Genomic DNA, 27,989 nt, shown 5'->3' with positions numbered 1-27,989 from the left:
TGTGCATACGAGGCTGAAAGTTCCTTCTTTCACTCAGGAAATATGTGAGCCCTGCTTTGTGCCAGGCATGGATCGAGGTGCTAAGAAACTGAAGGAACGACAGAAGTCGCTGGTCCAGTGTGAGAGCCCCATAGGGTTGAAGAGCCGACCCCCAGGTCGCCTCAGGGACGTTTTAGCTGATCCCACCGGATCCCCAGAGCCAACCATTCAATTGTCAGGAATGTTGTGAGCCAGCTCTTAAATACCTCCATTATCAAAGTTAAATTATATCAACTTACAATTAAATAAGTTCTATTGAAAAGCTATAATTAAATAAGTCCTATTTAAAACTCATCACTTCCTAATTATTTTACATTTTGCAATGACCTATGCCAGGGAAAAGCAAACTTTCTGTAAAGGACCGGAGTGAATATTTTAGGCTGTGCAGGGTGTACAGTTTTTGTTGCAACTGCTCTGCCATCGTAGCACAAAAGCCTGCCGGCTATGTCTCTGGTACCTACCTGTCAGGTGGGAGAGCGTGCCCATCCTACTGGTATCTCTTCCCAGCCCCACCTCCCTGGATATCGCACGGGCAGCTTGCAATGGGCCATCACGAAATTGGCAAACGTGTTGCTCCCTGGAGAGCTGGTTGTGGAGCACTGACCAGCCCGTCCCCGGCTGATGTGGTCTGCGAAGGTGGCTGTCGTCTTCCGGCTGTGGCCCACCCCACCCCTGCGGAGCTACCTGCAGGGCACGGTCTGGAAATATGTCGGAACAAAACAGCCTCCAGTTTGCAGAGAGGGCCAGAAAGAAAAAAACACACATTTTTGTTCGATATGTAGACTCCGGTGTGACAGCCCCACTGTGATATACGCCACGGGGCAGCCTGCTCTGTCCTTTGCTGGGTAGAAGGCTCAGCACAGCCCCACACACCACAGCCCAGGGCCTGGCCTCAGTGATTCCACAGGCCAGCGAGACCCTGCCTGCCATCAACGGAACCCGCCAGGTAAGACCTTGGAGGTCACACTGACCATCTCACAACTGAAGGGACAGAGGACAGGGCCTCAGGAAGGCACCCCACCCAGCCCTTCAAACCGGAGTGCGACCCCGTGCTTTGGGAAAGGCGGAATCTATCGCGGACTCAGTGTTATTAGTAATGCGATAATTTGATGCGTGGAACAAAGAGCTTCCCCAAATCGAGAAAAGCGGGACAGACAAGGTAGTGGATGCGGCTCATCATTTCAACTGTGCTTTGTGATGAATGGCTCTGTGTTGCTCACCTAACTACTTTCATTAGACTGCGGAAGATGAGCGCCCCTCCAGGAACAGTCAGCCCCGCAGACAGAGTACCCGGCTGCTGTGTGGAGGCCGCCCCCAAACCCGGAGTCCCTCTACCTTCTTACCTCGCCAAACGGGTGGCTTTCTGTGTACTGTCCTCTGGGCTCATACTCGCTTTGGACCATCTCCTCAACAGAGAGCACAGCGTCCTCACGGTGGCCCCTTGAGGCCATCTTTACTTGGGTCCTCCTCTGCACTAGGGACATTCCCTCTGCTTCCAAATCCTCTCCTGTCTCCAGAGCACGTCCATCCGACGTACGTACGTTTCCAGGGCTCTTTCTCAAGAAGCTGGGCCAGGAGCCTTACAGTGGATTTTCTACTTTCCTTTAGGAGTTTGTCCAAGTCCACAGCCCTCTGGCAGAGAGAAAGTCCCACAGCGAAGGACAAGTAGGTTGTGCCTCCCTCCAAGACTCCATTGCTCCTGCCAGGTGACTCCCGACCCCGCTGCACGGCAGACCAATGCCGAGAGCCCTGACTAACACCAGGAGCCTGGACTGGGCTGCAGGCTCCAGCAGGCCTGGGTGGGCACCGGCACTAGTATCTTTAAAGTCCAGACGTGAGTCCAGCGTGCAGCCAGGACTGAGAATGGCGGTCCCGGGCTGGATGTCATTGCTCATCTTAGGGACGGCGAGTCTCAGCCAGTCCGGGAGAGAGGAGGGCGCCGGGACCATTTTCACCTTCTTGTCCACACCCACAAGGACTTGAATGACCACTGTCACACTAACACACCCCCGCGAGTCGGGCAGGACAGGGTCTCCGGGAAAGCAGGCAGCCCCTTGAGTCCGACCAAAGCAGTGGGGTGAGACTGCAGCGTTCCTCAGTCACCGTCTTCATTCGGCAACGGGACACGGAACGTCCCTACCTGGGCGGTTCAAGCTGGTACTTCCAGCTCCGGCCGTTCTGGCTGTCCTCCCTGGGCATACTAAGTGACCCACTCCAGGTCCCTTCCGAGCAAGTGTGGTTGTATCAGGTCCAGCCCCCTAGCGGCATGGACTCACCCCCCTGGATTGTGTCCAGGACACACTGTTTTGTAGCGAGCAGCTGTGCACCCACGTGGGTGATGGTGCGAGGGAGCCACGCAGGAGCCACCTCCGGTGGGTGTGCTTCAGACACCCACGGAGCGGAGCCGTACCTGGGGTCACAGCTGGAAATGCCAAGTCACTGCTCCCAGAACCGGAGGGGTCCGAGGGGTTTTCTGAAGCAAATGCAGGATGGCGGGGGCTCGGCAGGTGCGCCTGTCCGGGGGCAGCACTCTCTCCGGGCCCCAGACAGCCTCAGCCATCCCACGACCCAAAACCACTCCCCCACGGAATCAAGGAAAAGGAACCAAAAAAAAAATTTCAATTTTAATGAGACAAATAGTAGGTAGTACATTTCTTTCCACAACAGCTCTTCATTCATCTCTGAAAATTTTAACAAAATTAAGGCTAATCTGAGTAATCTGGTAGTAAAGGGCTGTTTTGTGTGGTGGTATTTTTATAGGTCTTCATAAACACAGGATGTCCTTGGGGGGAGGTGGGGATGCTGAACAAGAGACCAGATCTGGGAAATGCATACAAAATGTGCTTCTTTAGACCAAGTTACTAACAGCCAAGACCTCCCGGGGAAGCAGCAAGTGGGATTTTTGTTTTAAAAAAGTCGGCGTTTGGGACAGGACGCTAAGACTCCCGACTGTTGGAATCCCACAGTCCTGCAGCCACTTGGGAAGGTAAAGCCGAGGACCGTTGGGTCTCCAACCCGGTTTCTCTCTAGAAGAAATAAAAAGCAAATGTGGACTGGGCTTAAAAGTGCCACAGAACTACCTCTAAAGCGGTGGGGACAGGACAACCCCCCCCCACACCTGTTACATGACGACAGACTTAAAAATGTGGTCGAACCAAAATAGCCCCGCCGCCAACACAGGGTCAGGACGTAAAGGGGGTTCTCGGGGGGCTGCTCCAAACACTGGGGTTTACTGGGGGCAGGAGCAGGATGAAGCCTCCTTCCCCCCCCCCCCCCCCCCCCCCCGTTTCCATCCTCCTTGGCCATGCCTTCTGGCTAGCTTTTCATCACTGCTCTCTGACTCATTCCTCTTTTCCCTCCAATAAAACTTCTGAAAGGAGAAGAGACAAACCCTGCGCTCCCCACCACCCTCCGAGGGAGGCCTTGCTCTCCAAACCTCTGCGTCTGACCGGGGACTGTCCCGGGGCTCAGGGAGACACCCGTCACTCCTGCGGTAAGGGTTTACCGCCCCGCCTCCTCTCTCCCCTACAGAAGTTTCCATTCTGACGCTCTGCTCCTCCGCCACCCCACCTGCCTTGGGGAATCCAAGGGTTTCCCACTGAAGGAGAACTGTGGGGTGTCATTAAGGTCGCCAGCCCCGGCGAAGGTGGTCTCATTTTTAATGACATGCCTGGGGGGGCCCCTGCTCTAACAAGGACATCTGACTTTCCGATCGGAGGACCTGTTTCCCTAGAGACGAGGTGTCTCACACAGTGCGAACTCTTTCACCACAAAGTAGCAGACAGTAAGAAATCATCTGCGGTCTTGTCCAATGCTGCTTGACAGTTCTCTTCTCCCGCTCCTCCGGTTCCCAGAGCCTCGGTTTCCCCTGAAGAAACAAACGGGACGGCAAACGTCGGCTACATGACATCCGGTGTCCTCGGAGACGGGCGGGCTCCGAAGACGGCTGACACGGCTGGGAGACGCGGGCTGAGGCGGGGTCGGAAAACGCATGTCCTAGGTCACATGCAAACAGGGACAGACAGCACGGGAACACCCAACCCCCCACAGTGGCCTAATTAACACAATATTGTGAGGGCACACCACCACACTTCTGAAAAGATGTTTTTTGAGATCTTTTAGTTTGGTGGTGTTTGTTTGTTTCCTAAATCTGGTTGACCCTCAGCATCACCAGGTGGAGCTTTTTACCACCAAACTTCCTAGGCCGTATTCACGAAGAGTCGGATCCTGCAGGTCTGGCCTGGGTCCCAGATTTTTTTTTTTTTTGCTATAACATCCCCTATTCCAGCCACCTTGTCATACAGAGGAAGACACAGAGGGAGAGGGAAAGGGCCTGAGCCAGGTCTCTTGTCCGCAGACCAGCCCCTCCTCCGTCACACCACCCTGTCCCCTGGAGTGTCCCCAGACCCGGGCCCTTCCAGTGAAGCTGAGCTACTGTGCACATTCTGTGTCAGCAGCGGGCGGTTAGCTGCCTGAGGGCAGGGCCTCGTCTCTGGGAAACAAACCCCGGGTAACAAACGCCGAACACAGGCCTGTCGCTCGGCACCGGCTCAGCACCGGCTGGATGCTGGCACTGTCCACCCACATCGCCGACTGCCACCGTCCAGGTCAACGCCAGGTGTGCTGGCCAGACTCCCCAGATCCATCCGATTAACCGGAAGTCAGTGACAACCCAGGTTCCAGAACATTAATTACTGGGTGTTCCCCTCCTGAACTGTGGGAATGAGCTGGGAAAAGACAAACCCAGGGGGTAGACTGATTTCCAAGCACCCTCACCTGTCCAAAGGAGACACTTTTTGGCGATGGTGACAACTCCATTTCATTGAGGTTCGTTACCAGTTCCCTTGGCTTGTGATGTGTCTTAGAAAATACTGCTTTGTGGGTGTGGCCAAGCCCCTCTATAAAGCTGAGAGTGAGGGACCGAGCACATTTAGTCTCTATAAGGTGACGTCCCTCCCTCCCGCACATCAATTCACACACACACACACACACACACGCACGCACATACTTATTTGGAGCTGGGGGAGCATGACTTGTTATGTTTTCTCCGTGTAGCCATGAGTCATAAACCACGATACACGTAAGTCTCCTCCACTACATTGCCATGCTGTGTGCAGATGTCATATGGAAACAGGGACCACCAAAACATTTAGAAAACCAACAGGAAAATGTTACAGAAAATTGAAGGCTAAGAAGGAAGTAAATCAGCGGGCACATGGGCCATTGGTGCCACACAGCCCGGCCCTGCCGATGTCCACTGGACGCCAGGCTCAGCCGGAGGGGGACAGAAGAGGCCGCCAGTGGGCCGGGTGGGGAAGCACCCACGGCCACAGCCCTGCGTCTCTGTGGCGGGCGTCCCCCCCACCCCGGGAATGTGGGGGACGGGAAGCTCTACTGGAAGAAGAGGTCCTCAGAACGACTGCCGGGCGGCCCCTGCCCCGTGAGAGCCTCCTCGCTCCACATCCTCGGCAGGGGGCGGGGGGGGGGGGGGGGCCGGTGGGGCAGCCTTCCTCCACGTGCCTTTTGTTTGGATTTTCACAGAAAAAAGCCGGCTTCCCTGCTTTTCTCTTTTTAACTGTTAGAGCCAGTCTTACCTACAGATTCCTAACCATTCTTCCAGACAGTCCTGCAGACCACACCACTGCGCTCCTTTGCCCGCTCATTCATCCCACGCGCGTTTATCGAGGGCGACGGCACTCGGAAGTGGTCATGGCTGGAAGAGGCCTCGGAGACCGTGCCCCCACGGCCCCACCCCCCCAGGGGCGATGGCAGCGGGGCCAGCCCTGGGGCCCAGGGTCTGCACCCAGCCCCAATCTGGTGTCCAGCTCAACACCCCACCCAGGCACTTGGCAAACCCTTATGCAAAAGTTATGCACCTTCATTTCAAAAATGAAAAAAATCACAAGATGAAGGAATCTTTGTACCTTACTATGACTGATAAAGCTGATTAAGTATTAGCAAATGGAATGAAAAGCCAAGGGGTAAACACGCCTTAAAAAAAATAATCACAGGATTCTCCCCATGAATTTTGGACACTGTTTTTTGAAGTCATATGCTGTACACATGTGACCACTTTTCTGTCTGCACAGCTAGGAAGCCACTCCAGAAAGACGGCCGCCACCACACCGCACTGACACCCACGGCCCACACATCCCCTCTCCCGTGTCCACGCGGCCTGGACACGCACGGCAGCCGCCGAGAAAACACCCATTTGCTACTCATTCAACCAGAAGGAGAAAGCCGCCGCCACCAATCGAACAGAACATCTCGTCCGTAACTGTCGTATCTCGAGTGCAATCAAAGGGAGGGAGGTGACTGATCAAACCTGAGCGCCGGGCTGTCTGAGGCACCCAGCGCGGCTGGCTCTTCAGGGACAGTCCAGTGAGTCGCTCCACACACCAGGTTTGTGTAGCATGACATTTGCCCCGCTGAGACGTCTGTGAGACTTACTGTGCCCATTCCACAAGAGAGGGAGTCTCAGAAAGCCCACAGGAACCGCAGGCTGGCAGTTGCTACTGTGAGCGCAATGCCGATGGCTGGCTACGCTAGCTCCCCCGGAAAATCACATCGAAAATGGACGTGGTATGACAGAATCACTCACTTATCCCACGCCCAGCACAGACAGAAAGCAGCAGCAGCAGGGACGTTTAAGTCCTTCTCTGACCACTGCTGCAGACACGCGGGAGTCGGCACCGTAGAGGGAAAAAATCCACAGATCAAACTCAGTACAACTTTAATAACCGGATGGAAAGTAGTCTCTTAATAAAACAAAACAATTTCTTCCTCAAGGCAACCATAGCTACAAAGGAAAAATGATTGTATATCCTTGGTCCATGAAGAAGACACGTTTATTTACATTCTCAACGGACTAGAAGAGGTGAAAACTGTCACAATTAAAATTGTATGCTCCCCCAAAATACCAGGTGATCGATGCTCTTAACTTAAAGCTCCTGTTACTGATGACTTCATTTGGACTTCTTAAAAAACCAACACAGACATACTTTCTAGAGTGCAAAATGCCTCTTATTAAATACTTCAGTAACACAAAGCAGTTTGCTTTGAACACGGGAGTTCTTTCCGAGGGACCATCCCACCGAGACGTCCACTGCCGGCAATGGACGCCGCGCAGAGCCGCTGCCCGCCCTACTTGTACAGACTCATGGCGCGGCTCTGGTACATGCACATGTACGCGTCGCACAGCAGCCTCCGCGCGCAGCCCTGGATCCTCCGCGAGTCCAGGGAGTGCAGGTCTTCCGGAGACATCTTCAGGTACTCCCGGACTTCCGGGCACGGGGTCACCTGGGGGATGTTGAAGCCGTTCTGACCACCTGCGGGCAGGGGAAGAGGTCTGCTCAGAGTCAGGGTCTCCACCCCGCGGCTGCCCGGCCCGCCCACGCCACCCGAAGGCGCTGCAGCTCAGGCGGGCGAACCGTCGGCATCTGGAAGGCCTGATCTGACTTCTGCGTTCTGGAGGTTAATGCCTCTCTTTGCTCTCAGCAGTTTTCCCACTTCTTGGTTTCGGAGAGGATTCTGGGGCCGAGCATGAAGAAGACTGGCAAAAGGACAAGTGGCCTGTGGAAGTCCCAACCCCACTTCCCAGGTGTCTCTCTGTGGCCACGAGTAACCACGTGACAAAGACCGCTGCAAGCAGCCTCAACACTCCCCGTTCCTGCCTCCCCTCCCTACGACGAGACTGGGGGCACGGGGGTCTGGGACTGGGAACTGTTTTATCTCCTCCATGTAAACACGCCCCAGGCAGCCCTCACAGCCTTCGTCTCCACTGGAGCTGCAACGGGGGCGGGGGTGGGGCCCCAGTGGGCCCTGTGCAAGGAGCTGGCTCAGCAGGCTGGGGTCTTTTCCAAAAGTCCGAGCCTCACGGTTAAATGACCAGCTATCTGGGGCAGGGACACAGGTACAGGAGGGGCTGTGCTGTGCCCTGTGAGTGTCTGCGGGCTGAGACATGGCTGGCCAGCCCTTCCTCCAGCTTGGGCTCCTAGTCCAGATGCTGCCGTGGGGGGCGTCCTAGGCTGGCAGAGGGCCCCGCGCGGGGGGGGGGGGGGGGGGGGGCTGGGACAGGAGCTTATAGAGCAGTGGAGGATGGGGAGTGGGGGCCTGGGTGTCTCAGCCTTGCCTAGGACAGGGCCAACACTGCTTCCATATTCCTCCAAAGAAGACAGCCACCCTCTCAGCGTTGTCACTCAGAAGACAACACTGCGGGTTCAGCATGGGGCCAGCAGTGCTGGGTCACTGAGACCCAGTTAAATGCGAGCCGTGTGCCCTGAGGCCCCTCAGCCTCCGGGTTAGTGACGGAGGAACAGGGCCTTCCCATCTCACAGGATCTGGGTGGGTGACTTAATGAGCTTCCCTGAGAGCCCAGCTCGTGCGCACTTGGCATGTGGCTACCAGCTCATACAGAAAATGAGGGGCCTGGGGGTCCAAGGCGACAAAGCTGGAAGGGACACCTCTCAGCCCGGAAATAAGAACGTTAGGGTCCTTTCTTTAACGAGGACCACACGCAGGTCAGAGCCCCACAACACTGTCAAAGCCACTTCGGCGGCAGGGCTGTGACCGCACTGTGAGGCCTCAGCCTGTCACCAGGAAGGTTCCCCGAGCTCCCCACCCCGGAGGCTGCCCCCCAGGAATGGCCTGCTGGAGTCGGAAGGGTGTGCGTTACCGTCCCGATCGGCCATGCTGTCGAAGAAGAGCCAGGCAGAGTCGTCTTTGCCGTACTTCACGAAGGCCACGTAGTGGCTGGTTTCGATGCACAGGACCGCGAAGAGCTCCATCTTCTGGCAGGGGATGCAGCCGTGCCGCCAGTCCCAGTCCGGCAGGTCTTTGGGGAGCGACACCGGGTTGTACTGATGATTCAGCCTCTTGGGATGAAGGTGGACCTAAAATGGAACAGGAAGGGGCCAAACCCCTTGTTTCTCCTGGACGAATCCGCTTCCTCGACCTGAGCCCAGCCCATTCCCAGCAAGCTAATACTCCGCTGGGGTCTACCCGATGAACGGAAGAGCAAGTAATGCCACTTAGTCATGCATTTTCAGACGTGACCCACGAGTCGGGACACCTCCCAGAGCCTGCAGCCTGCCCTCAAGCGCAGGCGCACTCACGGCTGGGGAGGCGCACGCCCCGCCGGCCCTCACCTGTGTGTTGCAGGTCTCGCAAAACTGCTTGATGCTGCCCGCCGCGATGTCGCAGTCCTCGTAGCACTCCCGGCACTCGAACAGGGCCAGCCCACCGCAGATCCGGCACTGCCGAGGGGCTGGGCAGGGCGGCAGGGGTTAGGGGCCTTTACAGAATGTGCTCTTTCACGCAAGACAGTCAGAAGTTCAGCTTTAAGACGGGAGGGTTCACGGACTCAAAGGAGTCTCTCCTTCCCCCTCCCCATCCCCATCAGCTCTAAACTGAATTTCCGTGGATTCAGGGTAACTTTAATTTCCCCGACCAAATGACAATGTTTTTAATTACTACATGCTAGGGTGCTTTCCCTGATTACAGAACGTCTATGGATGAACATTCCAAGATACGAGACAAGGTAAAGAAGAAATCTGAAGGCATCGGCGGTTTCAGTTAGCACGAGACTGGGAGTTTCTCCAGTCCCTTTCTAGCTGCACTTTTACACAACCCGTGCCTGTGTGTGTGTGGCTCCTCTTGTACGAAGCCTTGACACACCTCGTCACCAAAGAGCGCGACGCATGGCCACTTCCACACGCACGGGTCTTCGAGCACTTGACCTTCGGCGGCTGTGGTTTCACTGGGCAGGCACACGGCACTTCCTTTAAGAACTCTCCTCTCTAACTCTTAACTTCCTCGTCGTGCAGTGACAAACCTGTGCCTATGAAATACTGACTGGCACGTCTGACTGTTTTCTGGGAATAAATCCCTAAAGCTGAAATGACCAGCTCAGTGTTCCCGGGCTCCTGAGTACTGAACTGCCTTGGGAAGCCTGGTACCCTGTTACTCTTACAATTAATGAGAATGACCGGCAGACATTTCTGAAAAATACACAGAACAAACTAAAAACTCTTATACTTACTGTCTTCAAGTAAATCTGTTATATTTAATTCCAGGGAAGGAAAAATTTTTTTAAATAGTTTAAAGTCTTTTCCAAACCGAGGCATCTGAATAATCAGACATGACGGTGCCTAAAAAAAAAAAAAAAAAAAAAAAAGATGTATTTTTAGAGTCAAAGTGCAGAGAGAATCGTTTCCCTCTGGCGCTGCGACCCTCACGGTAGCCGAGCCCACAGTGGCTTCGCAGTCACAACGACGGCCCATCGAGCGGGGAGCAGCGGCGAGCCCCGAGCCCTCCAGCCGCCCGTCCCTTGGGCACAGGGACACATGGCTCGGGCAGGCTGATAGCCCTGGGCCTCACACAGAAGGGAGGGACCAGGAGCGATGTGCCACCCTGGGGCGGTATCTCACAGAGGCTCTGGAAGAACTGCTTTTGCCTGTCATCCCTGAAGGACACAGCTCCTCACATCTGAATAAACACATCACCGTCACTGGTAGGGTTTCGAGAACACTCCCTCGGAAACGCACGTGGCAGAAACAGGCCGCACGCACGGCTGTTCGAGTCATGACGAGGCTCGATGAAGAGCGAGAGCGAGCACGGGGCATCGCCTGTCCGCCAGCAACAGCGACACGCGGGTTCATGTGTCTCTCGCTCACCGTGTGAAAGTTCGTGTTTGAGTATTTGGGTAGTATGCCTCGGTGAAACGTTAAATTGGGTAAAATCACATTTTAAAAAAACCCACAAATCTTCTTTGCTTTAAAAGAAGCAAAGTTTACTTAAAAAGTTTTCAAATTACAAATTAGCTTAATATTTTCTTTGGCATAAAAAAATCCAAATAGTTCAATCTTAATTCTCAGGCATTTTTTTACACGAACAAAATTGAAACACTGCATTTTCTTTAAACTGGTGCTTTGTTAACAGTCCGTGTTTCTAACTATTCTAAGTGGGTTACAAGTAACAGTTATTGAATCTGCCAGTAGTCTTAAGAATCCTAAGAACTTTCTTCTTTTTTTTTTAAAGATTTTATTTATTTATTTTTAGAGAAGGGAAGGGAGGGAGAAAAAGGGGGAGAGAAACATCAATGTGTGATTGCCTCTCAAGCGCCCCCACTGGCCCACAACCCCGGCATGTGCCCTGGCTGGGAATTGAACCAGTGACCCTTTGGTTCATGGGCCAGCACTCAATCCACTGAGCCACACCAGCCAGGGTCTGAGAACTTTCATATAAAATACAAGTAATGGTCACTAACCTCTGCAAACTTCAGGTTACTATTGATAAAAGACCATTCTAACAACTGTTGAATTGTAGGAACTCCAACTTTCTCATTTTTTCCAATAAAAATTTGATAGAAGTAACAGTCTTGTACTTTTTGACCTGCTGACCTAAAAGAATGCAGAAAAAAGCATATAATTTGTGTCTGAAACACTCAGATGGAGAGGTGAAGCGGTCCCGGCAGTGTCGGAGAACCGAGAAGTGCGCAGTGGACGGTGCGACTTCGGTGAGTCCGAACGAGGGGGCAAAGACGACCACCGAGGTGAAATAATCCAACGCCTTTCTGCACAGACCTAAACATGACTTCCTGCCCTAGTTTTCACGCTGAGAAGTTCCCGCAGTGATCAGCAGAAAAATAATGGAATAATATCACAACCCAGAAGCACTGTGTTATCATAACCAGAAGCTAAAATCACTCGGTTCAACTTAACAATACCAATATGAGTATAGCATTTATTTTGTAAACATTTTTTTAAATATTTGGATAATATGTTTAGGTGTAATTTTAAATTGGGTAAATAACACTCGCATTGCCGCTGGCCAAATCCGGAAGGCAGCAGACCGCACCTGATGCTCCAAACCAGAAAACGGACCTTACGTCCCTGGACACGGCAGAGCCCCCCCCCCCAACCTTCTGGGCCGCACCTGTCGTTTCCGGGGCGAAGGGCCTGCCACCAGGGCAGGACAGGCACTTCCCGGCAAGGCCCTATTCTCTCGGGTGCCACCGCCTAGAATTCCCATCAGAATCTAGCATCCATGCCCCTACTCCTCTCTGTCTTGTTTTCCAACTCCTTATCCCTTTAAGCTACATTCCGCGTAAGTTCTTCAGATCCTCCTTCCAAAGGAGCAGCGCTCTCTTCGTCTGTGCCTGCTGCATCCTGTGAGGTACCCCTTCCCAGTCATGTGTTTCATATGGCAGATACGTGTGTATATGTATATATGCACACACACACAATTTTTTATTCTATTTCTGGGAATTCCGTTTTTGTTTCATTTTGCTTGTTATCAAATCTGCATTTATCCTCGATGGGTGTCTAAGTCCTTCTTCAATCTCTCCCAACATTTAAGAACATTCTACGGCCGTTCCACATTTTAAGGTGCTCATCGTCCTGTTTGCTGTGTCAGCTGACTCTCCCTCGGAAAGACAGGCTCCTAGAGGGGACAGATGACACTTGGGAAAAGGGGGGATACCTTTCAAAGTGTCTTTTTTCTATCTTTTTACAGTCTTTAAACCAGTGATCCTCAGTACAAGGAGGCTGCTGAAGGGGGCAAAGGAGGCAGTGCCCCCCTCAACCGCACGCGGCCCTCAGGCGCTGAGCGGTGCCCCTGCGCCTGGTCCCTCCGGGCGCCCCGAGGACCCCGGGAGCACTCGGCCTGCGTTGTCACTGGGAGCGCAGGACGCCCCTCAGGTGTGCCGGGCCAGGGCCTCTCCTTCCCCGTTTGTGTTGGAAGGCTGAAATGCTACATACACTTAATTCTATTTGTGAGCCTTCTGCTCAGATCTATTCACCTGAATTTCTAATTTCATACCAGCATCACGCTGCTTCAATGTCTAGTGCTTTCTCTTATGAAAGAATTCTTAAAAATAAAAACTTCAATGTTTTCACCTATGTCATCTGGTAGAGAACTGTAAAATCACTTCACAGAATTAGAAAAAGTTAACGTCTTGATTTTGTACAAGTTATTTTGTAAAAATATTAGCCTCTTTAAGTTACTTAATCTTCCTACCTAGAACACAAACTTCCCCACTAATTAATCAAATCACCTTTCAATTCTGTGCAAGTCTGTTAAAAAACCTATCTCAATAAAATTGATTTCTTGGCAATTATACTTTCATAAAGTATGAAATTATCCCTCTTTCATATTTGTGAAAGAGTACACAGAAATACTGTTGATTTCTCCACAATTTTTTCCTACATGGTCAAATTACAAACTCTTTTATTAACACTAGTAGTTTCCAAGTTATTCTCCAGAATTTTCTAGGTACACACCCAGCCATGGCCACCTTTGATTAGAGAATAAATATGTATCCTGATGCTCATTAGTTAGAACACCCAAACCAACATCAGAATCTAAGTTTGCTACTGCACCTCCCCACCCCTTCTGAACCATCAGCTCAGCACGGGCCTCAAACATCTCACTTAAGACAGAAATGAGTGGGGTCTTGTCTGCAATTAGCTTTCAGGGGAACAAATAACGTATTAGCAAGATTTTCAACAGAGAAATCCACGGTACAGCATAAAAAGGTTTAGCATTCAAACGACTTGGACAGTTCGTCCACTTGGAATATCTCCCAAAGAACTTTACTGTATTAAACTCAAGGCTTTCACTCCAGATGGAGAGAAAAAGCCCAAGCTACACAGCTGGGAATAGGAGAGCTAGTTAACTGAGGGATGGGGACTCAAAATCAGTGTTCTCGCTGTGCTTGATGAGGTTAGAATAAGATCTTAAAAGGTTCATTAATTTAAGTTAAAAAGTATTTATATATACTTTTGTAAGAAAATGATTTGCAATGGTATGTATCCCTAGGGTTAAAATCAAAAGCACAAATTTACATTGCATTTGTCCCTCAAGTTAAGTATAATACTACAGAGAAGACAATGATTAAGATCAATTTGCACTTGGGAAACTAGCATATGACGATCCCGAAACAAACACAATATTCAGTAATCCCCAAAGAATTCATTCCCAAAGAATGGCGGCGAGGAAATGAGGGGTGTCGCTTTTCCAATGCTTCTATAGAAATTTTAAAATTACCTTATTTTTAACAATGGTTCTACCCTTAAAATTTGATGAAACAAGATATTCAAGAATTCTTCAGGATCTAGGAGAAAATAAAACATCAAATAAGTCACTGATAAAACTTTTAAATCATTCTATTTTTTATGTCATATTCTTCTACTGAACTCAATGCCATAATCAATCTTATTTCAATTAAAAGCATTGTTCTCAAGTTTTCCTAACTAAAAATACAAAGGATATGATGAAGTACTAAGTTCTAACTTTGTTGTAACTTTATTGCATTTGAAACGGTGTAATAATGCACGTACAGGGAAGTATGTTTTGGGGGTTAAGGTAAGCGGAATGCAGCCTGAAGCGCGACCCTTTCTTTTCCTGATATTTAAATAATGACTGAGTCTCTGAACGTCACAGCTAGTCACCACCTGCTGTGAGCACGCTCAGAGTCCAGAGCTGAGCCTCTGAGTACATCCATTCGCTATGAACCGATTGCCACGCTGACTCGACCACAGAGCTAATCCCTCCGTGACGAGGACAGCTCAGCGGGACAGTGAGCTGTGCAGGGGGAGACAGGGACCATGGGTCACTGCGGGGTGGGAGGGGGCGATCCTCCTAGCTGTCCGGTCAGCACACGAGAGCCGGGCAGTTTCTGCACGGAGCTCATTGTTCCAAATCATCGCCCCCTTTCAGAAGAGAGACGGCGCTTTGAGAAAAGGGGGGAAGATCACACATCACAGCGGAGTTTCTACTTTAAAACAAACTCCCGAAACTACGCAGGCACACGCTTCGGCCAATGACTTAGCACGTGCCCTCTGCGGGTGTCGAGGGCCATCCTGTAAGGTAGGACAGTCACCTTTTTCTTCAGAGGTGAATCCTGACGCAGCCTCCACTTTTTCAAGTATTTTCCTCAGTTTCATAATCTTTGTCGCACACACATAGCCGTATCTGTGTGAGTAAAAAATGTGACTACTGACGTATACATTACATTAATAATAGATTTTGACAATCACACATTTCTTATGTAGCTTTAGCATATCATAAATAGACCAATTATTTTTGAAAGATAGAATCGTAGGCTGCTTCTCGTGCTTCGAAAAATTAGGATTCTAGAGTCAGACTTACCCCAGGCACGGTTAGACCCTGAAACTACCTATCACATACTAACACAAGAGAGACTGGTTTTAATTTACTACGACTGGTTTTTAAATGCTATTTGATTAAGAAATTAAAACTAACTTTATAGCACAGAATATACAATTTTGAGACGGAGAGACCTTTCACTGTAGTATTAAAGGATGAAACCGCCCGCAGGGGGAGCAAAGGGCAGTGATGAGAAATTGGAAACGAAGTCTGCACTCAAACCAGTCATCATAGTTAGGACACTTCCTCTCATCCTTGTCCGAGCACAGGGCGCATTCCATGCGTTTAGTGTCAGCCGTGACACAGTTCTCACTCTAAGGATGGTTGCAGAAGAGACGCTAGAGGCGCACGGGCTTCCTACGGCCGGTCAGTGGCTAACCTGAGAGCCGGTGTACACTGCCTGCTCGCCCCCGCTCCGCCCTCTGCGCCCAGCGCCCTCGCGGCCCTGCGCCCTCCGCTCACATTCTCAGAGGGTTCACGATCTCCGTCCTCAGCAGCTCCTGGGTCTCACTGTAATACTCCACGTCGTTCTTTTCTTTGGGTCGAAGCAACACAGTGTCCAGAACAGAACTAAAAGCAAACAAGCTGCAAAATAAAAAAGGGTATGTTCCCATGCTGTACATGGTTTTGTTTTTTGGTTTTCTTTTTCTTTGTTTTGTTTTGTTTTTTTGGAGAAACACATGCTACGAAGAATGTGAAGAGAGAACCTGCAAGGTCTGGAGAGCAAATAACCACAAAGTAGTGTTTTCCCATCACAACAGGATCCCGAGACCCCTGCTGAGCATCCCTTGCTTCAGTCATCATGGCCTGGAGGCCCTTCCAGCTTAAGAACACTAACCTCACGAAGGCAAACCACAGACTGGCGGCATTAAAGGGTAAACGTGCCTTCGGTAGATTGGGAAACTGCTTTGCAAAAATTGAAACAGGGCCCGTGAACTGAAGCCTCTGCCCACGCCCCTGTGCAGAGACCTAAATTTCTTTAAATGTGAAACTCTCTGTGATCGACTGACAGCGAGAACTTGCAGGTGTCAAAGAAAAACAACACCTGGCTAATAGAGATGTTATATCAGGAAATCTAAAGAACAGGATATCAACTGTTGCTTCTATCAACACATCGGAAAGGCAAAGGAGTCTGCCCCCCAACATGGCCCACCGTTTTAGTTCTTCTTCCTGCCTCTAAAGTTTCAACATCCCATTAACTCCCCAACTCTCCTGTCCTGGCTGCGGACAGCGGGCAGGTGCCGGGTTCACTCCTCAGAGAGAAAAGCCTCCCCGTGCGAGGCTGTCCACACAGGATAACCGACACCCACGCGGGCAGCCAGGCTTCTACTGACAGGGATGCTTCACAGCGGAGTGACCGTGGGAGTGCCTCTACCCGGGAAACACACGCACACCCACCCGGGGGCACCCAGCCGGGGGCTCCCTGCCAGCTCGTGCACGAAGATGCTGCACCTCCTCTCGAGGGCCGTGGTCACCTCCCGGGACACCGCTGCCCACCTCTAGTTTACTGCCTTACGTCTTACGCTAATTTTTTGAATACAGTTTCACAAGGCAATAGTCAACAGCTCCCAAGGAGTATACAATGGGATGCCCACCTCCCATTCCTTCCCGACCCCCAAACACCCAGCTGCTGTCCTCAAAGGCAGTTAGCAATCTCTCTCCCCCCATCCCCTCTCTCTGTCTCTCTCTCTCTCTCACACACATCACACATACACACACATGCACACACGTGCGCGCACACACCCCTGCCCCCTGGGGCGCTGCAGCCCTCCTGCACTGATTTTAAACTTACCAGAACAAGGTCGAGTCTAAGTAACAAGAATTGTAATGCCCCTGGATGCCTTTCTTCTTTCCGATCATTATCTCCAAACCTTCCTTTTCCATTTTTGGTGGAGTATTTTCCTCCACTACTTCACTTAAGTAGCCTCCAAAGGCTGAAGAGAAAAAAATAAAAATGAAAAAAGTAATTCTCTTACACTATGACAACAGGCATTCCTGTATATGTCTTCACTTAAAATATTTTTTTGCATCTTGATGCCAAGTGCATTTCTCAACTGAAGGCTGTGTTAAGGGTAGGTGTTGATGAACTGTTATTCAGCTCGGCCTGTAAAAAATGCTACTGTGCGTCTGCAGCCTCACTTCCGCCACGATTCAGAAAACACTTCAGAACACTAAGTAATTAATGTGCAAAACCACCTGCCAAGTAAAATATTTCCCCAAATATTTTATTATGTGTCTGAAGATGGTTCATTTTCAAATTGGAAAAAGAGAACAAAAATTCCAAAGTACCATTTCAACTGTACCAAAATTGTTTTTCATAAGGCTGGTTTTCCTATTCACATCTGCTTAACCCTCACAATGCTTCGCCGCCATCATCCAGGAGGGAGGCGACAGTGGACAGCCCCGGGAAACTGCCCCGGCACCAGTGACGAGGACCATCCTGCATCTGGCAGTCTGAACTACTTCTTACAGGAATGCTGACCTCTTGCCGGATACGCTCATGGCGGTACATGGCACACCGAGAGGGACGCCATTCCTGAGAGCGCCGCTCACTCACACCCTTGAACGCCACACCGAGAGGGGGGTGGGGGCCCAGAGAGGCCCCCAACCTACCTCCCGTGCTGCTGAAAATTAGACGTCAGCGATCAACAGGAAGAGAAAAACAAATCCCACTGCTTTTCACTTTTTAAGCCTCCAACACATTTTCCTAAGGCTTTTTTTAGGGAAAAAAAAAAAATTCAGTGTGTCCCCTCTTAGGATAACTGCAGCTTCCTCACACAGTCACCAAGTAACCACTGTGACCGACATCGAAGCCTGATGATCACAGTGAGGAACACACTGAAACACAGCCACTGCCAGCACCTGCCGAGCGACTTGAGGTCAGGACTGGGGTCACTCCCGACCGGAAAGCTAGTGAAAGGCCTCAGAATACCTAGAGAGTTGCAGCGCTCGATCTGATTGGAAACCGGCTGCAGGGAGGCGAACCTCGAGTCGGGCCTGCAGCACTTCAGCTTGACAAAGAGCGCCTTCTTCATGGCGCAGTTGAAGTAGCGGGTGCCCTTGAAGGTCCCGTCCGTGCAGCCCGGGCATTCGTCTTCCTGGAAAAGAGATGCGCGCACATGGGTCACTCTGCTTCTTGCAAAGACAGTGTGCAAAGAACTACGGCTTGTTGTGAGTTTATCCTTCTTCTGAATTCCTGCAACACACCTGTACTGAGAATTACATCAGGAAAAGGGCTTGACTGATCAGGACTTCAGTCCACAGCTGGTGATTTAAGAAATTAACTCCTTGCCCTGGCTTGTGTGGCTCAGTGGATCGAGCGCTGGCCTGCGAACCAAAGGGTTGCCAGTTCGATTCCCGGGCAGGGCACATGCCTAAGTTGTGGGCCAGGTCCCCAGTAGGGGAGGCACAAGAAGCAACCACACACTGATTTTTTTTTTCCCTCCCTCTCTCCCTCCCTTCCCCTCTGTCTAAAATAAATAAATAAAATCTTTTAAATAAAATCTAATCAAATAAAATAATTAAAATCTTTCATTGTTGACAATGAAAGAAAGAAAAGAAATTAACTCCTAAATCTAACATGAAGCTTTTGATGGATTTCCCTTCAGAATACATGCTTAAATCTTCCCTGGTTTTCTGACTTTCCTTCATCTTTTCCGAAAATATTAAAACTGGGAGAAGGGGAGGGAAGAGAGGGCGGGTAGAAGAGGCTATTCATCTTACCAACCCCCCAAAATAGCATTCACTAGCATGCAACCAAATAAAACAGGAAACATTTAAATATAAGCTAAATGTACTCAAATTCTCCTCTTCTCGTTATTAAATGTCAAACAATATATTTTCCTCATCGCCAAAGGGAAACTCTCTCCCTCTAGCAAAGATCCCCAAAGATTTCTTAAAGGGGTGATTAGTCTCAAAGCCAACGATACAAATATTAGAACTGGCTGGGGGCGGGAGGCTCAGATGGACAAGCCGCTGACGGATTTGCCGTCCTCCCAGTATCCAGTTTAGCAGAACGCACCCAAACACGTCAACCTCCAACTACTGGCCTTCCCGGGACACTGACCCACTACCGTTTAGGGACAAGCTCAGTGGTGGCAGAGGAAGCCAGGCGACATGGTAACAAAACTGTCCTCGAGTGAAGGTTTTTCTGACAGATGTTAACATTTCACCAGAAAGCATGTAAGAAGGGAAAATCTGTACAAAACCCCAGAGAGCAAAGGAGGCGATTTTCCAGTTAAACGGAGTTACCAGTTCCAGCCCGGCTAGCACTTCGCTGAGTCCCGGCGGCTGACCGATCCAGCGGATCACCCCGTAGAAAGGAGGGTTCTCCTTGACTTCAGCCAGCGAGCCCACCTCCAGGCCGTGCGAGCTCCCCGGAGACACGGCCAAGGGTGGGCTGTCCTGGACGGGGGCGTTGTTCAGCTCCCCCATCACAGACTGAACGGACAGAGAGAGCGGACTGTGGCCGATGCTCCCGTTGGTGTTGGGCGTCTTTGTCAGGCTGAACGGCAAAGAGTGGAACCTGTTCTCGCTGGACAGCGAGTTCGCGGACGGAGGCTGCTGGGGTGGCGAAGCTTGCCCAAAATCTGGAGACAGCTCTGTAAGCGACTTTGCAGGGTCTTCAGCAACTATAAACAGTTATTCTTAATTAGGGAAATGCATTCAAGAATATCGAATAGGCCCTCCAGCCCTAAAAATTAACGCGCGCATCGAGCCCAACTGCCCGCCTGACCTCTCTGGCAGGATTCGCACCGGCACCGCAAACCTGGCGAGTCTAAACCAGCGCTCCTCGTTCTCGCCCACCCCCTCCGCCACACTTGCTGCCTCTGTAAACGGCGCCCACCTGTGCGAACTAAAAAGCGCCCATTACTGTTCAGGGTTGTGTAGGTTCTAGTCTTTGTCCACAATAAAATGAAGTTAGAAACCACCGCAAAATACACCAAAAAATTTATAAAAGTGCTTCTAAACAACAATTGGGTCAAAGAAAAAATGGTGATGTAAATTTTTAAAATAAAGAAAATAAGAGAGAGAAAACAAACGTTTGTGGAACATGGCTAAAGTAACACCTGTAAAGGAAATGTCTACACTGAACAGTTTATTTTAGAGAAAGGAAGACAATATTAATGAACTCAGCATACAACTTAAGTTAGAAGAACAACAAAGTAGTAAGAGGAAACAATAAACAGAAAAACAGAATTCCACGAAAGAGACCAAACATACAATAAGGAGAAGCAAAGCCGAAAGCTGTTCGGTGAAAATGACGGGCACAGTTGCCAGGCAGGCCCCGCGGGTCGGTGGGGAAGGAGCGAACTTCTTCATGAACAGCGTGGAGACGTCCCGTCACCCACATGCCACATAAAAGTCACTTCCAGGTGACTCCCAAACAAGTGCGAAAGGCAGAACCATAAATGTTTGGAAGACAACATAGGGGAATGTTCTCTATGGCTTTAGGAAAGGGAGAAATTTCTTAAACACCAGCATGCAAACAACTCAGGAAAAGACTGACGAATATGGTCACGTTAAACCTAAGAGCTATTTGTTCATTAAAAGGCATCAGAGTAAAGTGAAAATATGACCCACAAACAAGGAGAAATTCCTTCATTCCTTGTATCTGACGGAGGATTAGAATTTGAAAAAGGTCCATAAATGAGTAAGAAAAAGATTTCTTAAAAAGTAGGAAAGAAATGGACAAAAGACTTGAAGAGGCAATTCACAAAAGAAGAAACCTGAATTACCAACAAGTCAGTGAAAAGATCCTCGCCCTCCCTAGAAAACAGATAAAGAAAGCCGACACCAACAAGAAATGCCATGTCAAAAGTTAAAGCTCTTAGAACAGAAGTGTTGGTGACAGTGAGGGACAAATGACACTTTTGCACGATGCTGACGGGCGTGTAGGCTGGTGTCACTCCTCTGGGAAATCAGAAGGAAGAGATGTGCACATCCCGTGGCCCAGTGACTCTACCCCTCGTTACAGACCCTGGACACGTGTAAGAGTGTCGAGTTCAGAGCTGTTCACAACGGCAGGAAAAGGAAACCAATTCGAATGTCTATCGGTGGTCAAATGGATAATTACATTGTGGTATATTCATATATTTCACAGCAATGGGATGGGATGGAATATTATACAACAATGAAAAATCATACCCATGCACTAGAACTTGGATGAAACTTGGAACATAATGCTGAGGGAGGACATTACACAACATACAAATACTCCAATTCCTTGTACATGAAGCTCCAAATATGCAGAACTAAGCGTATGCTGTTTACACACACACACTTATAAAGCTCTAATAAAAACCAAGAGAAGGACAAACACTAAATTAAAGATTACAGACGCTCAGAGGAGAGAGTGAAGACATGACAACTCCCAGCCATTAAGTTCCTCTAGGCTCCGCCCTAAGCCACACCCTCCGGCTGCACTCCCTAGTGGGGTGACACCGTCCGTGGGACTTGGCTCACCACACGTATGAAGACAACCTACAAGTGTTTTCTCCAGCCCTTCCCTCTCCTCTGAGCTCCACATCTGTACCTCCAACTGCCTACATGACAGATCACCTCCAGGAAGAGTCTAAACGGCTCCTCAAACTCAACACGTTCAAAAGCCACCCATACCTTCCTCCACAATCGTCTACGTGTGCAGCCCAAAAGAGCAGAGGTCAGCAAGGACGTCCTCCTCCCTTGGCTCTTTCAGTCTGCCTGTGAGCCCTGTCACCTCACTTCCCAGGTACTCACAGCCACCCATCCCCATCTCCTCCCCAATGCGTCTAGTCCCAGTGACTGTCCTCTAGGATGGAGCCCTCACCGGCAACCGGGCACTCACACCCCCCTGCTGCAACCTGCTGTCCACCCCGCGGCAGGAAGGACCCTTTCGAAAGGGAAGCCTGGTCGCGTCAGGCCTTGCTGCGAACCCCGCCATGGCCCCCTGCCCTGGACCCCCGCCTTTCTCATCCAATGCTGTGCTCCCCTCTGTTCCAGCCACTCTGGCTCATTTCAGTCCTTGGGAACAGCAGGCTGCACCTCCCCACCGGCCTCCCCATTCGCTGCTCCCTCTCCTGAAAGGGTCTCCTGTCCCCTTGCACATCCCTCCCACTCCTCTGGCAAATCCGAGCTCAGGCCACTTCCTCAGAGAAGCACCCCAAGCCCCCTAAGTAACACCATCCTGGAACACACTGTCACAGCATCAAAACCTTCTCGCACTCATCAAAGTTCTACATCTTCTCTGCGATCGCGTGATTGATGCCTACGTCAACAACGTGACCGGGAACACAGAAAGGCAAGGACCACGTCTGCTTCGCTCACCACGTGACCGCAATGCCCAGGGGGACGTCTGGCGCACAGTTCAGTTCCCAAAACACACGTCGAACAGATGAAGGGAGGAAAGACTAAACCGGAAGAGTAAGATGCCCCAGAACCAAGGGAAGGTAGAGTTGTTCAAAGGGAGCGTTTTAAAGAGACAAAGACCCAGACAGAAAAGTCTTTAAATGATTCATTGACTCGAGAGGTCTCTCTACCCTCAGCACATCAGTGAGGCCAAGAGAGCGAGCTGCTAGGACATTTTCTAAGTATCTCTTCAATCTCAGCGGAGCAGTTCGAATCGGGGACACTGTTTCCGTTCAGCAACCCTAATAAAGAGGGGCCCGCCCGCTCTACCTCCCTAAACTGCACGCATTGGTGAAAACGCCGTTCTTCCCTGACGCGTTAAAAAGCGAGCTGGAGAGAGCACTATAGTTACGGATTACCTTCGTCAATGTACCACGTATTTTTTGATTTAGGCTGCGGCTGTGCGTCAACAGAAGACCCATTTAAGGTGTAAAATAATTCAGATCTGTTCCGAGTCCCAGGGTCTGAGGTAGATCCTATGAAACAAGAAAAGTCCCTTTTAAAAGCAAAGTCAATACGCCTGGGAAGTTTTTTTATAAGAGAAATTAGTGTTCACATGATACTAACAACTATTCACACAGCCGTGGATGTGCACAAACACACTGTATTTGATTAGTGTCTTCAGCTTCTAAAACCCTGGTAGCCATTTTGGTGATGGCAAAGACTCTTCCAACCAAGACCCAACACAGGAGGGGAAAGGAGTAAGTTTAAAGAAAACTGCATATATATTTTTAAACAGACTACTTTTATTTTTTTTTTTAATTTCTAAATCATTTCGTGCGCTACGGCTCATTTCCTAACGTCAAAACCAGCATTCCCCAATTTCGTCTGCTGAACCTGCAGGCCCCCACATGCAGCCCGTTGTTTCAGAGGAGCCGCTCTCAGGAGGGGGTCCTCTGCAGCACTGCACGCAGATTAGCGAGCAAACTCAGTTCGGAAAGCTTAACGTTTAAACAGTTTGGAACTGCTGATCACCAAATCCCTTGCTTAACTTCTTCACGTCCCTGAGAAAGCGAAGCGGTATTATTTCTTAGGTCTTAGATGCCTTAAATGTAAGCCGGGGCTGGCGTTGCTACGTCACAGACATTTCAAGACACTGCCCTGGGCGGCACTAGGAGGACACTCTGTGGATGCGAGCGACTGGGTCCCTGGAACCCATACAAAAATCTGAGTTTTCTTTCCGTTTGAAGCAGACAGCTCTACAGTTCACACCTACAACCAAGATGTGCTAAACATAAGTAACACACAGGTCTTAAGGAAATACTTAGGCTATTTCTATTTGAGAGTAGCAAGTCTGAGCTACCCTACCTACAACAGACTACAGGTTAGCATAAAAAATACTATTACCTGTATATACTACTGAATTCTAAGTTTCCCAGGGTCCCATGTCACTTAAAATATTTCAAAAGCACAATTTCCTTTTAAATGAGCCGAGATAGTTTTGTTCACTAGATGACTGAGGAAAACATAGTCTTCTCTAGCCCACATCTAAGTTAATAAAAATTCTTACAGCTTTTTAAATGAGCTTTTTAGCTTATATAACTACCATCCTATAAACCTATGAAATCTGTGGAAGCTAACCAAAAAAAAAAAAAAAAAGAAAAAAAAAAGCTAAGAACTCTGCATCTATTTTGGGGAGTTTCTGGAAGAGAGACAAAGATTTTTGCCTAGCGATTTGGAATTTAATTCTGCCACATCTAGTCGGGAAATTTGCCCCTCTCTGGTGCATGGCGGCCTCTGCAACACTAGTCGTGTGCAGGGCAGGGCCGCCGCAGGCTTACATGGACAGTGATGCGATAGCTAACAATGACCACACAGGAACAAACTCTGTGTCTCACCCACTCACAACTGTACGCCTGCTCTGCCCGCCCGTGTGATTAGTCTGTACAGCTGCGACTCTAAACGGTACACAAATATCACGAGCAGGGGGTTGCAAAAGCCAGGTGATGCCAGCGAAAGACACAGGTCCTCACCGGTCACTTTTCATCAACTAAAAAAGGTTGGGGACTCTTGGCTTGATCGACAGTATGTATGAAAATCTTAGTAAACTACCGAAACTGCTCGAAAGCAGCAAATCTGCAGTACGTGGAGGTGGGACACCTGGAGCCTTCTCTCAGCGCTGCAGGAAACCAGCTGTCACGCCACTAACCCAGAGCGGTACCCTATCCGTCCATACCTGTAACCTTTGGTTTACTGTGGCCAGACGGACCTTTGTCCCCAACACCTCTGGACGTGAAGGCAAGTTTGGGAGGCCTCCTGTCCTGTGTCACGCTCTCTGAAATGGCAAACATGTTCTTTAAAGATAAAAGCAAACTCTTCTAGAAGGAAAACAATTGAGCAAAACAAGGACAATATCAATGACGAAAATCAGTTTCCACCAAAAAAAGCAGTATTTTCACAATAGTTTTACAAATTCTCCAAGGCCATCAAAAGGATTGCGATCAATGCTGTATTTCAAAAAAGAATTTCTACGAGATAAGACACCTCAAATACAATTCAGCTAAATGCTTTAACTTCTTGAAAATTTAATCACCTTTGGTCAATTTTACTTGATACCCTAAAACACTACCAAGAAAACCCTGGTCGGGTTTCTTGGTTCCACAGGATCCCCCAAACTAGTGTCCCCCAGACACCCCCGCGTGTTCTGAAGTGTCTCACACCCAAACATTTCTAGAAGACGCTGAGATGAACGAAGATATGCAGGCTTCTTTACTGCGTGACGCCAGAAATTTCAATGTGCTCATGTACACTATGAATCTCTCAAAAAGGGATATAGTAACTTATCTGATAACATTTTTTGTACCAGTCTGCTTAGCATCTCAGATTAACGTAACTCATGGACACAGTTTGGAAAAAGTCTGGTTAAAAATGAGAGTTTTTTAAAATACACATACGTCAATACTACAACTGTGTATTCAAATATATAAATAGGAAAGACCCAGAGAATTATACATTGATTAATAATGCAGAGAAAGAGACAAATATCACTGCTATTTCTGAAGAAAACATTAAAAACTTGTTTTTGAAATACAGGCATAGTAACTTGGGCAAACTTGTTGATACAAAGACCACTTTAAACCTGTGATCTTCACAGGGTGTTCACCCACACTGATCGAGCAAGCGAAGAAACGGCAGTCTGGGAGGCTCTCCCCTGCAGAGTTCAGTCGCACGCGTGTGCAGGCCCACGTGGCTCTCGGGAGCCACACCTGGTGAAGCTGTGACCAGCAAAGACCATAGCGCCCACAGTGGGCTCCAGGAGCAGAAAGGAAAAAGTAGGAAAATTCTGTGTTTAAACACAAGGAGAAACCCATTTTTTTTAAGAAAAAGGAAATAACACTAAATTATATCTAAATGATGCTCGGTAACTTTTTTCCATGGTTGAGGGGGAGGAAAATGCATTGTTAAACTATGTCCTAAATGTCTCAGAATATGACTAAATAAAACATTATCTTAATTTAGAAATCATACTAAATGACCATGATTTTGACCAAGTGGTACAGTAAAATAAGAGCTATTTACTAGTATTTTTCTGATGCTACCACTCAAATATCTCCAAATATCGCACATGAGAGCTACTGTGGGGGGGGGGAAACGTCTTCACTGGCAAAAGTTCCCAAACTCCAGCACATAAATGGACTGAAGAAGACAATTCCCACTACCAATTTAAGCACGTCTACTTCAGAAAGATGTTCGCGCGTGTACCGTAATCTGTGTACACCACAGAGTTCGTGGGGATTCTAACAAAGGCCACAAACGGTCCTCGCTGAGGCAGCCAGGCAGTACCAGAAGGCCGAGTGCATGACCCGGTGGTGACCACTCTAATGGGGGGGGGGTGCTCCCCAGACCAGGAATATGGAGGGCACTGGAGCTGGGGACGGTGGTTATCTCCTGCCAAAGACTTTGCCTGAGAGGGGACCAAATGTCAGTTTTGAGGAAGAGGACATTCCTAGAGAACTCCTTGCAGACAAAGCCACTCTCGGATGAAGGAAAACTAAGGTAATCTGTCACCTGCAGACCGATGCTAAGAGTGGCTAAAGGCAGTTCTCTAAAGAAAAAGGAAACGATCAGAAAAGGAATCCTGGAAAACTAGAAAGGAAGAAAGAACGACAGAAAGAGAAAAATGTGGGTAAATACAGCAGGCTTTCCTTCCTCCATCGAGTTTCAAATTATGCTTACGGTTGAAGCAAAAATTGTAACACTGGTGTGGTTCTAAATGTACGTCAAGGAAATATTTAAGGCAATGATACCATAAGGGGAAAGAGATATAAAAAAGATTTCTACACTTTCATCAAACTGGTAAAATCGTGTCACAGGTAAACTATGGTTGGATAGGTCTCCATGAGGTAGTATCTACGGCAACTACTATAAAACCTGCATAAAGAGATGGGCTCAAACATACTACAGATAAATCAGAATGGATTACAAATCATGTTCAAGTAACCAGAGGAAGGCAGGGGAAAAACAGAGAAATTAAACAGAGAAAACAAAGAGAATACAAGATGCTAGACTTACGTTCTGATAACTTATAAATAATTTAGAAATGTAAATAATTTACAGTAATTTAGAAATGTAACTGGCATAAATGGAACAATTAAAAGAGATTGGCAGAGTAGATTCAAAAACATGATCCGACTATACTGTCTCTATAAGAAACGCACTTCAAATACAATAATACAGCATTTTCAGTGTGAAAGGTTGGCAATAATACATCATGTAAATGTTAATACAAAAGTGGCAGTGGTAGATACGTTAATATACTATACAGTACACTGCAGAGCAAAGAAAATTACTAGATGCAGCCAGGGCGTCCCTTAATTAAAAACGGCCGCCCGCCAGAAGACATAACAATCTTAAACACGTACGCACCAAACAGGAGCTACAAAATATGTGAACCGAACACTGATAGAAACGAAAGAAAAAATGGACTTACACTACAATTACAGTTGGAGAGTTCAATGTCACTCTTAACAACTGAAAGAACACGTAGACAAAAATTAGCAGGGATACAGTAGAACCAAACATCTCCATCAACCGAGAAAACCAATTCGCACTTAGAGAGCGCCCCGCCGAGTGCCGACAGAGCACACGCTCTCTTCACACGCCCGATGGGGCGCACACCAAGTCAGACCTCGTGCCAGGCTGGGGCGTAACGCGAATTTAAGATATTTGAAATTATACACAGTGTATTTTCTGACCGTAATAAAAGCAAAACTAGAAATAATACAGAAAGATAACGGGAAAATCTTCAGACACTTGGAAACTGAGCAACACACTTCTACATAGTCCATGGGTTACAAAAAGAAGCCTCAAAGTTAATCAAAAAATATACTGAACGAATCAAAAATGAGGATACAACCTATCAAAATGTTTGGGACACAGCTAAAGTAATGCTGAGA

General features: G+C 48.9%; 1 protein-coding gene across 2 annotated transcripts in view; it reads right to left on the bottom strand.

Moving 5' to 3' along the window:
- Positions 1-6,755: 6,755 nt before the first annotated feature.
- CYLD (CYLD lysine 63 deubiquitinase) overlaps positions 6,756-27,989 on the bottom strand; it is a 34,700-nt gene continuing 13,466 nt past the window's right edge. For both annotated transcript variants that reach the window (XM_053915370.1, XM_053915371.2), the window contains exons 6-18: positions 24,770-24,868; positions 22,953-23,069; positions 19,459-19,838; positions 18,140-18,305; positions 17,000-17,141; positions 15,670-15,792; positions 14,921-15,012; positions 14,086-14,152; positions 11,306-11,438; positions 10,079-10,187; positions 9,186-9,304; positions 8,714-8,930; positions 6,756-7,367 (exon numbers count right to left, since the gene is read on the bottom strand). In XM_053915370.1, coding sequence (XP_053771345.1) covers positions 7,183-7,367; positions 8,714-8,930; positions 9,186-9,304; positions 10,079-10,187; positions 11,306-11,438; positions 14,086-14,152; positions 14,921-15,012; positions 15,670-15,792; positions 17,000-17,141; positions 18,140-18,305; positions 19,459-19,838; positions 22,953-23,069; positions 24,770-24,868 — 1,949 coding nt within the window. In that variant the 3' untranslated portion in view covers positions 6,756-7,182. The remainder of the gene's footprint in view (positions 7,368-8,713; positions 8,931-9,185; positions 9,305-10,078; positions 10,188-11,305; positions 11,439-14,085; positions 14,153-14,920; positions 15,013-15,669; positions 15,793-16,999; positions 17,142-18,139; positions 18,306-19,458; positions 19,839-22,952; positions 23,070-24,769; positions 24,869-27,989) is intronic.

The sequence above is a fragment of the Desmodus rotundus genome, chromosome 12 (genome assembly GCF_022682495.2).
Source record: "Desmodus rotundus isolate HL8 chromosome 12, HLdesRot8A.1, whole genome shotgun sequence".
Taxonomy (NCBI): Eukaryota; Metazoa; Chordata; class Mammalia; order Chiroptera; family Phyllostomidae; genus Desmodus; species Desmodus rotundus.
Note: the sequence above shows the minus strand (reverse complement) of the source record. Positions and strands in the feature narration are given on the sequence as shown.